This window comes from Rhipicephalus microplus, unplaced genomic scaffold (assembly GCF_043290135.1).
Source record: "Rhipicephalus microplus isolate Deutch F79 unplaced genomic scaffold, USDA_Rmic scaffold_369, whole genome shotgun sequence".
NCBI lineage: Eukaryota > Metazoa > Arthropoda > Arachnida > Ixodida > Ixodidae > Rhipicephalus > Rhipicephalus microplus.
Window position 1 is genome coordinate 1 of NW_027464934.1, and position 14,337 is coordinate 14,337.

The following is a 14,337-nucleotide window of genomic DNA, read 5'->3' on the forward strand; positions in this document are numbered from 1 at the left end:
GCTTGGGGGAAAAAGGAGTCGTTCATCGCGGATGTACGGCCGTTGATTCGTGCAATGGGGTTTGAATGGTTAATGCAGGAAGAAGTTCTGTTTGGGGGCTGTAAAAGTTCGTGTCTTGATTGGGGTCTGAAAAAGAAACTGTGGAGGAGGCATAGGCGCGAGATGAGGCGGCGCGACGCGAGTGATGGCAGTTCAATTGATTGTTTTAAGGCGGCGACGCTGATTTCTCTGGAGAACTGTGAGGTTATAAAGCGGGCAGCGCGGTTTTGAACTGCTTCTAGTTCGCTAACGAGGAATTAAGCGATTATACCGACATTAGGGTCTCATAGCCACTTTATTGGTAATAGTAGTGATTATATAAGTCGCGCTTGCGTGCTTAAGAACAGGAACACTGGAAGAATACATTATGAGCGCTAACGTTCAGTGGGTGAGTTTATTTGAAAATGGAAGAGTATGTGTGGGTTACATAAACGACACTGATTTGCTGCAGCACCTGTCAAACGCACTCAAGCTGTTTTCGTACTTATTTACTCGTTTTTTTAATTACAGAAAACAAATTCAACGCCCTCCAGTCATAGATGAACGATGGTGGCATAATCAGTAGCGGTGATGTATGCAAGAAGGAAATTTATTTTTTTTCAGCAAAAGTGTTCTTGGTAGAGACTTTTAAGTTCTGGTTTCACGGTAACGTTTTTAGACATCATAAACGAGTATTGTTCACCACATATACTGGGTAAATCTCACTACTTACCGTTAGTCCACTAAAATTGTTAATGAACCAGTTGGTCAATGGTTCAACAAACGTCAACAAACGTGTGTGCGACAATAACCTGCGCTGCCTTTTGGAAAACTATCGTCATCACTAACGCGTATGTTTCACAGAAATTGAGTAAATGTCACTGCACACAACTTCCACTAAAAAGGGAGAAAGCAGCATTTAATCGAGCGTATGGCGTGCGTATTATCATGGTCACAACACTCTAAAGACACACAATGCGGTTACAAAAAGTGATGGTTTTCCTACCACCCCAGTGCTGTGATACAACATATCAAGGCATCTTTATTGAAGGTCTCATTCAACTTGTATATGAGTGGTGAGTTTAAGATGCAAAAAAAGCTATATCACCTCCGGAGAGCCTCAAAAAGGGTGTTCGATAAAGAGCGTTGATTTTATGTGTGGGGTTTAACGTCCCAAAACCACCATATGATTATGAGAGACGCGCCCCGCCGCGGTGGCCTAGTGGCTAAGGTACTCGGCTGCTGACCCGCAGGTCGCGGGTTCGAATCCCGGCTGCGGCGGCTGCATTTTCGATGGAGGCGGAAATGTTGTAAACCCGTGTGCTCGGATTTGGGTGCACGTTAATGAACCCCAGGTGGTCGAAATTTCTGGAGCCCTCCACTACGGCGTCTCTCATAACCATATGGTGATTTTGGGACGTTACACCCCACATATCAGTCAATTATGACAGACGCCGTAGTAGAGGGCTCCGAAAATTTCGACCACCGGGGGTTCTTTAACGTGCACCCAAATCTGAGCACAAAAGAGCATTGGTACAACATACGGGGAAGACTGACTTGCAATACATAGGAATGCGATAGCCTGATGAAGGGAACCCCACCAACTTACCTATTTCATCGTTGTCAGAGAAGTGGAGCTGGTTTAATTTCGCACAAAAAGCGAGCTTTTTTCGGAGGAACAACCCTGTGGTTGAGATGACGCGGATTCGCATCACCATATCTGATGCCTAAAGAGGCTGCTGTTTTCATCTGCGTACACTTCAAGGTTTCTCCCTAGGCTCAAGCCACGCGTGAATATGAGTACATCTGTTAGCTTAATATCTGAATCTTCGTCCACTTGACGGTCATACGACTGAAAAGTTTCCAGTCTGTTTGAAACTTTCTATAAAAGATCTTCCAAAGGTGGTAGTTTTGTATAAAAATGTTCATTGTGGAGTTATAAGCACGATGCCATAGTGCGCCATCAGGCGTAGCCTGGTAGTCGAAGCTGCTTCCAAAAAAGCTCCAGTTTGGGCTATGGGGTAGCAGAGGCTCGTGTGAAGTGGTGGTCATATGTCTTCACCACGTCACGAAAGGGGTTATGCGATTGGTTTCAAGCTCTAAGATGAATCCTGACACCTGAAAATTCTATTGTTTTTCAGGACGTCCAGAAGTATTCACCAGGAATCTGTGTAAAAGTACTAGAGTTCTAGAGCTTCCTGAATGTTGCTGATGTGATGGTCCACCGACTTTAAAAAGAAATAGTTTGCACTGCAAATTTTATTTCTATGTGCTTCGTGTTCAGACTTGTGCGCACAGAGAGAGAAAATAAAATGAGGGAAAGGCAGGGAGGTTAACCAGAAATAGGGGCATCCTGTTTGCTACACTGCACTAAGGGAAGAAAGAATGGGGAACAAAGGTGGTAAATAAAGCGAAGAGCGATGTACACGTGCGAAAAAGAAAACAAAAAAGTGAGCTGGGGTGCTATAGCCTATTCAATACACGACTACCACGCAAAAAGTTCAATAAGGCGTTCACTGATTTTCTGTGCGATGACAGATTATGTCGCATTTCAAGCACTTACTGTTCTGATAAGGGTCTCTCGTCAAGACGAGCTAACGCAGCAGCTAGCTGCCGTCTTTGCACGCTGTAACGAAGGCAGTGACAGAGGACGTGCACTATCGTTCCATCGCTGCCGCAATGGTCACAAGCAGCACTGTCTTCCATGCCGATTCGGAAGGCGAAAGCTTTGGGGAAAGCGACACCAAGCGACAGTCGGCAAAGCACCATTGTCTCAAGCCGAGATAGTCCGGACGAATGCCGAAGTCGACGAGACGTGTCCAGATTACGCAGTCGCGTGTGCCGTTAGCACTCAGCGTTCCACAGCAATTTTACTTCTGCATTAGTGATTTTTCGTATTTCCATTGCAGCATCAGTCCTTTAAAGTGGAATTAATTGTTCTTCACCATCTTGGTGTGCTCATCGAGCAGCTGCATCGGCATGTTCGTTGCCCAATATGCCGCAGTAACGTGGAAGCCACTGAAACGTGATTTCGTGTCCTTCGTCAAAGAGGCGGTGAAGTAACTCTCTAATTTCCAACACTAGTTGTTCATGAGGTCACGGCGTGATGCGAACACTGAACACTGTAGTGCTGCTTTGGAGTCCGTGAACATGCTCCATTTCTTGGCTTCTTGGTGTTTATTGACTTTAACTGCGCTACGTAGAGCAGCAAGTTCCGCAGCTGTCGATGACGTCTGGTGAAATAACCGAATATTCATCGTTGTCGCTGTTGTAGGAAAAATCACCGACCCTGCAGACCCATCTACTTTAGTACACGCGTCAGTATATAAATGGTTATGCTCACTGTACTTCTCATACAACCAGAGAAGAAAGCGCTGCTTTAGCACTGGAAATGAGAGCCGCGATTTTGACCATATGCCTAGAACCATGAGTTCAACATGTGGATGAGTCATACACCATAGGGGAGTTGCAATTCTGGACAGAGTTGTGTATCCCGTGGATATGCGTGTACGATATGCCAAGACTGTCTTGCAAAATGAGGCACGAGGTCGGTCTTCTGGCAGTGAGGCTATAGATGATGGGCAGGGGCGCGAGTATGATGCCTCACGTGTGCTCTGATCACTTCCATTACGATATGCGTATTGAGTGGGTAGCCATTTACGATCGCAATTGTCTCAGCTGAGACTTGTGTGCAAATTGAGGCTGTACTAATACGTGTTCAGACTAATGAAAGACAGTGTGTTGCTGCCATCTAATAGTGCTGCGTAGTACAGCAAGAAAAACAAAACAAAAGGTTTTGTTGAAATAACCAACTGTATTCCACTATGCTGATGGTCACAATATACAGTAGCGGAGCAACTAGTTTATTTCCCAATTTTTGGATGGGCGAATTCGTGAGGAAAGAAAGCGTGCCTTGAAAAAACAGTGGTCAGATGTCGCCAGCAGCAAAACAAAAAAACACAACAAAAATGGTTGCCAGCAGCGAACGGTGGTGCCCAAGCGTCTTCCACACTTCTGTACACAAGACATCATCAAACTCTTTCTGTACAATGATTACAAAGAGCACTTAAAAATACAAAAGGAGAATCTTCGTTAATATAATCGACAGAGCTTTCTTTTTTATCAGGGCCGTATTGTTCTTTGTGTTTTTGGAGACTAGCAAGCCGCGCAACGAACCCTATTCGTTATAAAATCAGCGAATGTTTCTTTGCTGTCTGCAACCTATACGCTTTAAGTGCGACCAGCGACCCTTTCCGTGAAACGAATTCACCTACATTCATTTCACCTGTAATATTGAGGGATTAATAAACACAAGTTTCGTATTGCGGGTATCATGACAGATGTGTTCTAATAACAGTAAGTTAGGGGTTTTACGTTCCCAAATCACGATAGTTGTGATCGACCAACTGGGGTTCTTTAAATGACCCTTCAGTTTTGTACATGGGCAAAGGCAATTCTTACCAAGGGCACCTTACGTATGAAGTTTTATCACTTGAGCAACTCATACACCGCACACAAAAGCGTGCTTTCTGAGAAACACAAACACAGAAGTTAACCCCCCTCGTGCACAAGTTAGCAATAGTTTTACGTTTGACCAAAGCATTAATTATATGTTTTATTAGCATTCCATGGCGTCCCGAAACAAGGTGATATGCAATGCGTTCCCTCTTCAAGCAGGCGTCGGAATCGACTCGCATAGAGCTATGCAGGTGACTACTCGATCTTTTCGACGCCCCACTTCATCATCGGTCCAAGTATGGGATACTTTTTATACTTGTTCGAGGCGAAGTGCTCTTCGATGTTGGGCAGCTCTTCGAAGCGCTTCATGTACGACGTCAGCGTGGAGAAGCCTTCAAACGCACCTCCGTTCAGCTCGCGGTTCCAGTCGAGCCCCTCGTACAGCAGAAAGTCTACGTATGTGACGCGATCCCCGATCGCCCATTCTTTGTCTTGCAGGTGTTCGTCCCAGGGTTGCAGAAGGCTCTCCATCTTCTCTTCGTACTTGGGTCGTGTCTCCTCGTAGCTCGGTGACGCGACGGCCATCAGCAGAACCCAGCTCAAGTCCCGAGCTTGCTGTTCTAGCATGTCTAGTTCCAGAGTCTCCTCTTCGTCCCTTGGGAAAGAAAGATCGTAATGCATTATTGCTTAACAGTGAAATCAAATTTATGGAAGGTTGTTTTATTAATTTTCAAGGAGGAAGGGGAAATCACTCGCACTCATTCCGTGCGACGTTATTAGCAAACGAACCTCTTGCACCTCTTATAGTTGGCATCGAAGTTCTTGGCACGTAATGTACGCACAAAAATGCTAAAAATACCTTCAATGGAGAACATTTATTGCGTTTTTGCGAACACCACAGCAGAGGTCGACTTGTTTTTTCTTTACCATTTTTATAATATTCTTAGATAGCCTATAGTGACGATGGACGTGTTCCATTTGTCGTTTCACCGCCCAGATTTGTTGAAAAATATTCAAGGACGTCATTTGCCATAGTTTTGTTTAGCCTTTTTCACTAGGTACGGCAACAGGGACTGGGGACAGAGATAATTCTATCGAGTAATTTCGTTATCAACGCTATTTGACACCGTCACATGACGTGGACACCTTCTCTAGTGAGGTCCTTCTCATGTGCTATCTCTGCCCTTACCAGATATAGGTGCAACAAGCAAGCGCACAGAGCCACCAGCTTGGGAAAGTAGATGTTGCTGACGCACTGTTGAAGTTTTGTTTCTTGTTTCATTGTGTGACTGCGTAGAGATCAGTGTAGTGACTACTCGCTTTGCCTTGTGAAGTAGCGCACCCTCTAAGCTCGTTCCCCACCACTTACCTTTTCTGCCTTCCCTCGGCTCATTGATGCGGAATTGTTTAACGCGGAACACCACTGCGTATGTTGCGATAAGTCTTTGACAAAGTGGCTCCGGCGAGACTCTCTGTTCAAATCTAGTAGCAGAAAAATGGCTGTGGTAATTTCTGTCGTGCCACCAAGAACAACACCAAAAGTCCCGACAAGCGCACTACTAACAGAGTTCTTGCTAACACCGTATAACTCTAGGCTACAGTACAACAAAGAACGAAAATTCGAAGATGCACTTCGCAACTTTGGCCATTCCATCAGCTCACTATTCATCTTTTCTGTGTGGTCTTAGGAAAGGGAGCTGCTTTTCACTTGGACAACTTCATGCATTCTAATACTTCCACACTAATATGAAAGCACTTAGAGGAACGCGCGGGGTCTTTAGGAAGGCGTCATCTAGTTAATCACCCAAAGGCCAGTATATATAAATGTTAGCCAGCACTACGAAGATGCAGTCTCTTATTCTAGCACATGGCGTGGATCTTTTTTACACGAGTGCATTTATATACACTAGTAGTTTATTTTTGCCGTTCAAGCATTGTGAGTAAGCAGGATGACTAAGCTAAAACAGTTAGCGGCTTTGCTTGATAACATATAGCAGTCTTCCGGAGACTTCGTTTTGGGAGCGTAATTGAGTTAATTTACCGATGCCAATGCAGCGGTAATACACCTTGACGAGCTCATTTCTCTGGTGTAACATGTAACGGGATTCTGCAAATGAGCAAACGTCACATGTATCTCAAGGAATAACGAGGCACATCATGTGTGCATACTCAGATAACTAAGTGAACACAGGCCAGCGGTATTCACCGGCACATTCATTGAGTTTAAGACACAAAAAGTAATATAACGATCCCTACAACTGACATTTAATTTACAGTTTCCTACTGAAAAATATTCAAGCAAGCCGAGCTCTTCGGGAACAAGCAACAGTTTCTAATGCTTACGCTTTCAAATACGTTTCCAGCGATTGACATATTATAAAGCGTATTACTAGCAATATACCGGGTTTAGCACATATAAGGTCAACATCTCATAAATGTTCCAGCTGGCCAAACTAGAACGCTTGTTTTACTTTACGAGAAAAATATCCGTGATATGACATTTAATGACCACGTCGATGGTTTTACCCAAAATAATCTGTATTACGTAATAAACATGAACTTTATGAGGTCCTAAATACTATAATGAAGTGCCCCCCTTGCTTGTGGGTGACGGCCCCATACGAGGGTTCGTTGAGGTGAAAACCATCTATTAGATCGACTAGCCGGCTCCCATGAGGCCTAGTTTTCCAGACGTGTTGAGCTTTCAAACAACAATAAAATGTGGCTGATCGCTCTTTCTAGGAATCAGTATAACACTAAAGTTAAACGTGTCCTCATAGATATGGTTAAGCGTTTATTGTGCATCGTTTTGCCACAAAGTTCAATGAATGTACGCTACAGCAACATCCACGAAACGAGCATACGTCGGACGAACGCGGACTAACTGTAAAGAGGCACGAAACAGTCGCACAACTATACACAGGACAAGCGCGAACAGCTGCCACAATTTTTCTTCGTGTGCGAGCAGTGCGCTTCTTTCATAAATGCGGCCGCGGCAGCGAGAGAAGTGACCTTTCTGACCTCTCGAATCACACGTCTGATAAGGGCGCGCGCAAGAGGGACCGTATCCAAGAACATTGGGAGAGACAACGCTCCCTGAAGGCGGCGCTCAACAAAACGCGTGCCAAACACGAGCAGATCGCGCCATCTTGTTGCTAATGAAGAAAACGCGCGGACGTTACATAGCTTTGAGCGCCGCCAAATGGCGTATGAGGTATATAAATGGCTTACCGTTAGCACACTTGGCAACGCTGCGCGCTGAGGACAGGGAGGTCGCTAGTTAGACGCCCCGCTACAAAATTTTTCCTTCTCGTCAGTTTTTTCGCAATCTTTTTGTATATATTTTGCAACATTATATCCATGACGGAAATGCGTAAGCCGAGCCATTGTGGACCACGGCATGAAACACTTTCGTGTTAAAATACTAGGACTTACGTAGCTGCAAGCTCGTGCTTGCGCGCCAGGTAGCGCAATATGGCCAGGCTCTGCGTGATCTTGACGTCATCGTCTAAGTAGTAAGGCAAGTTCGGAAACCTGAGGCCAAGCGCGGGCTTCTCGCTCAGCCACTCTTCACCGTCGAAGTCGGGCTCCGGACCAAACACGTAGCGTTTGTCTTCGAACTCGACGCCCTGGTACACCAGGAGATTCCTGATGGGCTGCGCGAGTCCTCGTATGTCCCAGTAGCCAAGAATGGGCGTCATCTCTGCGTTGCGTGTATTTATAAATAACACATGATTTGCAGCACAATATTTTGGAACATCATTTTCAGGATACCTTAAACACCCTCTTTGAAAGATCGAAAACGCTTTGAAACGACGTAATTGTCTCGGGAAATATATTACTGAAATAGTTCTCCTAAAAGGTTCCAACAAAACTATCTTGAGCATGGTCATAAAACTTAGTCGATTGGTAGTCAGTGTTTCTGAGAGCATGTGAGCTAAACATTACAGTGCAAGAAGAAGTCGGGAATTTACAATTACTTCTCGAAATCAGCTGGAAATTGCTCGCTCTTTTGTATACAATTAGTGTCATAAGCCGGAATGACCCTGCCATAGGCCCAATGTCCATGGCCATTGACCGATTCGAGCGTAGTCAGCAGCATAACTACTGTGTCCGATATGAGGTGGCGCAGCGAGTCCCCACGCTCAGTCGCTCATTCCACTGAAAGTGCGCCACGCGTTTGAACAAAAATAGTCTTGAAGGTCTTGACGCGCATGTTACATGACTTCTTTTCCCGTGATATTTATTCCTCTCTTATCAGCTTTCAGTGCGATCGTCGGTATGTGAGAAGAGAGAAAGCAACTAGAGTGTGCTGCGAATGACTGTGCATGCACCCGATGAATTCTAAAAAAAAATTGCGGCAGTAGATTCGTCAGGCAATAAACTCAATTAATGAAGCCGTTTGAAGATTGCTTGCAGAAATGTTGAAGGCCTTGTTTGATGATCCAGTGTGAGTGGAGGTATTACAGGCCTTCCTCCATCCTTATTAACCTACCCTTCCTCCTCGCAGGGCATGTTAGAGTTGTTGAATGGGGGCCGTTGTTCGTGAGCGGAGTAGTGAGTTTCTTTCGTACTTTTTCGTACTTTTTATTGGAATTTAAAGCGCGGACGTTTCTATACTGCAGACTGTTTAGTTGGCTACTTTCGAAATACTATTCTGTTCTGGACAGTGAGTCTCCATCAGTGAATTAGATCAGCAGTCAGTAAAAGCATTCGTGGGATGGGCACAATAATTTCACAAAAGATCACCGTGCTGCAAAAAAAAACAAATTCGTCTATTGTTACGCAGGCGGCTACGGCGTACAGGGAGTATAACGTGTTCAGTGACTCAACAAGGCTTCACGTCAGAAAAAAAAAGAACTCCCGAAAATCCCGGTCACCCTAAAGAGTTCCGTGTTATAAAAAGAACGTTTGTGCTGCTTTGGTTAACTCATGGTCTATATAAATAACCAAGTTAACCCGACCTCATTTGCCCTATTTCTCTGTTGCATTAATCGTAAGGGTAATTTTCATTTTCGATCGATTGCAACTGAAAGCGCTCACTACGCAATTCAATAACTCTGATTTGGTTCACATCAATAACTCACTGGTTCACATCAATAATTTTAGTACCGCGAGTATACTATTATTGTGATCACGCTAGCAAAGACGTTTTGTGCTCTTTTGCGCACAACTTCGCACAGTCCCAATGGCTGCGTTCGCATGGACGTGTTATCCAAGAGCAGCCGTGCACCGTCCATGCATTATATAGACTTTGGTCGTCTTAACAGTCCTGGTGTAGCGAAATGGGCGTGCTTGATATTAACAAACTGTTTCCTGTGCGTGAATTTCTATAAATATTTCTAAAGGTTAGTGATCCAAGTTAAAAAATATCACCGCCATATCCGCAAAGTGATAGATGTGAGAGGAGCTTGCTCGAAGGTGTATGTGGCGTTTTTTGGCGAGACGATTTCACTAGAAAGGTTTTTTAACCAGCTGGACATTGATGTGTACGGCAAAGGCAGCGTTGTTTGGCCCGTTCCACGGCTGGCACCGCACCGTGTTGGCCACGTAGATGTGCACGTTAACCACGTGCCAATTTGTACCATAATGGCCATTGCCGTGAGTCATGTGTTTAACGCTCATAAATGGAAGACGTGGAGCCATCAGGCGTTCTTCAACGGGTTTGAGAGAAGGCAGGTAAGGGGGCTTGGGAGGATATCAGTACCCGTGCGTAACAGGGCCATCTCCCATTCATTTCAGTAGAGATGGTTGGTAGTAGAGAATGACTGGGAAGCGGCCCTGTCCAGCCGGACCGGGGCGTCTAAAAGGCCATAGTGGTCCACGCTAAGACCGGGGCGCCAGTCAATGGGGTCCTATATTAGGGACTCCACCCAATGCTCAATATATTCAATAAAGTTTTTCATCATCAAAATTACCGTAGGAACTTGTCACGTGCCGCTATGCCTACGAAGTGTTGAGAACGAAGTGGACGTAGTCGCGACAAGGCGAGTGCGCGGGCCATCGAAAACCGACGCCTTGATGGCGGCACGCACTGTAGTGTGCATTGTTGAAATTACCGGAGCAGTTACCTTGAGCGACTACAGAGTTTCCTTATAGTAACTAGATGGGACTCTGGCGCTGCAATCGTTCAGCGACCATGGGAATGATGGGTATATAGTACACGGATTTGCCTAGTCTTCGTACTTGCGGGCGGGGAATTGCACTTGTGGCTTCGTTTATTGCTGTGTTTCGGTTTTGTTTTGAAGGAAATGATGAACCCTTTTAAAGTTCATGACCCTATTTGAAATGGTGAGCCTAAATGAATAAGGTGGCGAAGCACAACCACTGAACATTTGCTTATTTTCATTTCGTGAAAAAACAGCTCGAAGCCACACGAACACATACGGGACCAAAAGTACGAAGATTAGCCAAATCCGTGTACTACCCATCATTACCATGCTCGCTGAAGCGCCATACGTTGCAGCTCCCATAGACGCTAGTGCCAGAGTTTCCTCTAGTGTATGTTTAGGAAACTCTATGTGAGTGATGACCGGAGAATAGTACACTGGCAACACCGGCGCACATGCCGACAGCCGCCGCCGGGGCAGGGCGTGATAATAGAAGCTTGCCAACCAACCTCCTAAAAATGCAGAACTTCAATTTTTGCCAAGCATCTCTCCTTGATTTTATAACAAGGAGTTGACCATGTCACTGCGTATAGTGCATTGTTTCCCGCTAATATAGCCGCTTAGTTGTGATACCGAAGTACGCAGCAGTCAGACCAGTAAATTTCGAACTCTTTATTGGACGAAAGTGTGCTCAGAAAAGGAAGCAACTCTCACAGTAGCACAGTCATCGATCGTTTTCAATAATCTGACATTAAGTAAACCCCACCCATGTTTAGGCATTCGTTGTCGTATGCACATTCCAGCGTTACTGCTATGTGCGCGACAGTATTTGAATTTACTCATGAACACGCGTTGTGCATGCGATACGAATAGAACATTCAAAAACATTCACAAAGCTTTGAATACATCAAGGTGCAGACTGTGCAAGGCGATAAAACATGTGATTGTTTTAAAGAGCAAAGCTATTTGGGCTATCGGTAAGTTGAGTACCGTGTAGCATAACTCCCCGGGTTGTTGCGTGCCACAGGAATCAGGTAGACCCCTCCTCCGAGTACAGCAGGTTCGAGCGTTAATCGATAATTCGGCTCGGCAAAGTGGAGCACGTGAAACATTCCAGAGATAAAGTAAATTAGAGATATGAAGAAAGTGAAAAAAACATAAAAAGAAATTAAGTTATAAAATATAGCGAAATAATGGAAATGAAGCCACAAAGTATATAAAGAAAGAGAAAAGCACAATCATACAGGAAAACAAAGCAAGTAAAGACAGAAAAAGAGGGTAAGTTCGAAAGAAAAAAGATTTCAAAGAGAGGTAGAAAAGGCCGAGAGCAAGATAGAGAAAGAAAGAAAGTGAAGAAAGAGATATAAAGAATAAAAAGTGCAAGAAAATGCGAGGAGCAGAAATACAGGTACACAAAAAAGATAAAATAAACGAAAATAACCAGAAAGAAATAAAGATAAAGAAACAAAAGTATGAAGCAGAGCAAAGAAGGCCACGCAGCTACACTCTTCTTTCAGGCTCGGGACCATGCACTACTGCGAAGGGGTCATGACTATTTTGACGGTGAATGCCACTGAGCGAAAAATACAATTAGACCTCATTGCCAGTATCAACATACCGCTCGGTAGCCTTGCATATGAAAGCGTCTCAGTAGGAACTGCACGCATCTATGTCAATTAATCTGAAAGTGGACGTTCTTGGGCATATACGCTTCGATCGTATGGCGATAGTCGCCACAAATAGCGCCGGAAAGATTCTAATCGATTATTGTTCACCGAATGTCACCGCTTGTAGCTATGAAATAATCAACACGGAATCAATTATTGCACAGCGCTTGTATCTTGTGAAAGCGGAACGTTGAGGGAAGCAAGTAACGTGTAAGGAAATCCGTATAGTTACATTGGTCCACTCATTCGTTCATTAAATGCTATCGGCTTATTTTATCTGCACTGATCAACGAATTCCTCTCGAACTCAACCGTAATTTACCCGTGTTGCACGACCGAATTTCACGTTATGCCTACAAATTCCTTAACTTGATCCCTTCCACTCGTATAGCAGCCCCCTTAGTCAGGATTGCTATGGTATGGTATTTAAAAGGTGCCAGAACTAGAGCCAAATCTATTTAAAGTAGCCATCATTTATTATTATCCCCTGGCTTGCAGCCCAATAGAACAGGAGTGGTATTATTAACACAGTCTTTATCATTAAAACATAAATAAAACCATTCTGAATTAGCAAACAGGAAGTTTAAAAGTAGGTGGTAAAAGCCATGGCACGAACTAGAAAGTTTTTTCTGCCAATGGGTCCAAAAGTAGCCTATTTTATGCGAAGTAGCCACCAACGACAACCCTGCCATCTAAGTCTCACACATATTGGTACCGATTTAAAACATACTCTCTGACTCTCTCATTCACCCGCGATTACTCTTATCTATTGCGTTCCATATGTTTTCACCCATATATTGCTCTTCCTATTGCAGGGTTGCAAACTGAATGCGTGCGTGATCAACATTTCCTTGCCTCTTTCTCTCGCTTTGTATCTCTACTTTGCTCTATCTCTTTACCTATGACCCCGTGATTACAGCAGCGAACTCAAGACATCTATGTTGAGAACAGGGTACTCAACTCCAGGGAAAGCTATTCATATGCTAAGAACGGAGAACCAGTATACACCCTGAAATACAGTGCCACAACGGGTGTAGCATGCAGGACAACCTAATTTCGAAAACACTCATTTGATGCCACATATCTGTAGCCATTCATTATAACATTGCGTCACCTTACGCGCACTCAATTATTGATTTCGTCTCTGCACCCAATAGTAAAACGATATGACTTATTGTGCCGCACGCATGCATCGTACTTTCGCAACGAAACTAAATGTTAGCCCAGCGGGTTGTCTACCGCCAGTAACTCGTTTTCAAGATAATACTAAACTGCCGAGTGGAGTCCTAACTGTGGGTCCCTGCGGGCTGTCCAATTCACGTCACGACCGAGGCGTGCAGGCTACATCACCACTTTGAACGATTCTTTGCAAGATACCGTATTGCTGTAGATTAACTTACCAGATAAGAATTGTCACTTCTTCCTTATAGCTGAATCCTGGGGCTTGAGAGCGTGCTAACGGTTAAAAAGGAAATAGTCTTTTTTTGACCCAGCGGAGCACTGAAGTATACGTGTGCGGCGAGTTGCCAGCCAGTCCTACAAATGTACGCAGCAATCCTGTACTCCGAACGGGCTATAGAGAGGTGCCTGGTGGGTGCTGGAAATCAATCTGTGCGCAATACAAACATAAATGGCAATAATGTTCCGTTCGATATGCCTCGTTGGGAAGGTGTTCAGAAATATAAGAATAAAGAAGCGAGGCCAGTCTATAATACGTGCCCAGAAAGAAAGAAGAGAGAATTGTGGAGACAGGCGCGGCCTTGTCGCGGTTGTTCTCATGGCAACGGCCACTTGATTCGGTCGTCGAACGTGTGAGCTGCGGTGAATCAAAATGGCGAGCGTAGCGTCGCGTATTCTTCCTGTGCCCGGCGAGCGTTTTAACCACCGGCCTCACCTACTCACTCTGATTCGGTTCACAAAAACGTGTACCACAGTTTTCATTATGGCTTATATTAGAATCCCTTTTTTATTACACTCTAGGAAAAAAAACATTTTATTTTTCCCTTGAATGTAGCTGCCACACTCTTTAAGTAAAAAATTGTGTACAGTCGAGTGCATAATTTTAGAGACTACACGAGCGCGTGC

General features: G+C 44.5%; 1 protein-coding gene across 1 annotated transcript; it reads right to left on the reverse strand.

Annotated features, from left to right (window-relative positions):
• Positions 1-3,812: 3,812 nt before the first annotated feature.
• Positions 3,813-13,781, reverse strand: LOC142794062 (glutathione S-transferase Mu 2-like). The gene is made up of 3 exons (XM_075885840.1): positions 13,653-13,781; positions 7,912-8,179; positions 3,813-5,131 (listed from the first exon to the last, which is right to left on the reverse strand). Exons 2-3 carry the CDS (start codon positions 8,175-8,177, stop codon positions 4,732-4,734), a joined length of 666 nt encoding a protein of 221 aa, XP_075741955.1. The 5' UTR covers positions 8,178-8,179; positions 13,653-13,781; the 3' UTR covers positions 3,813-4,731.
• Positions 13,782-14,337: the final 556 nt, after the last annotated feature.

Bases quoted from the DNA above. Each gene is read 5' to 3' on its own strand.
- LOC142794062 (XM_075885840.1), bottom strand. From the start codon at position 8,177: ATGACGCCCATTCTTGGCTACTGGGACATACGAGGACTCGCGCAGCCC. The intron at 5,132-7,911 runs GTAAGTCCTAGT...TTCTTTCCCAAG, and splicing joins AAGCACGAGCTTGCAGCTAC to GGACGAAGAGGAGACTCTGG.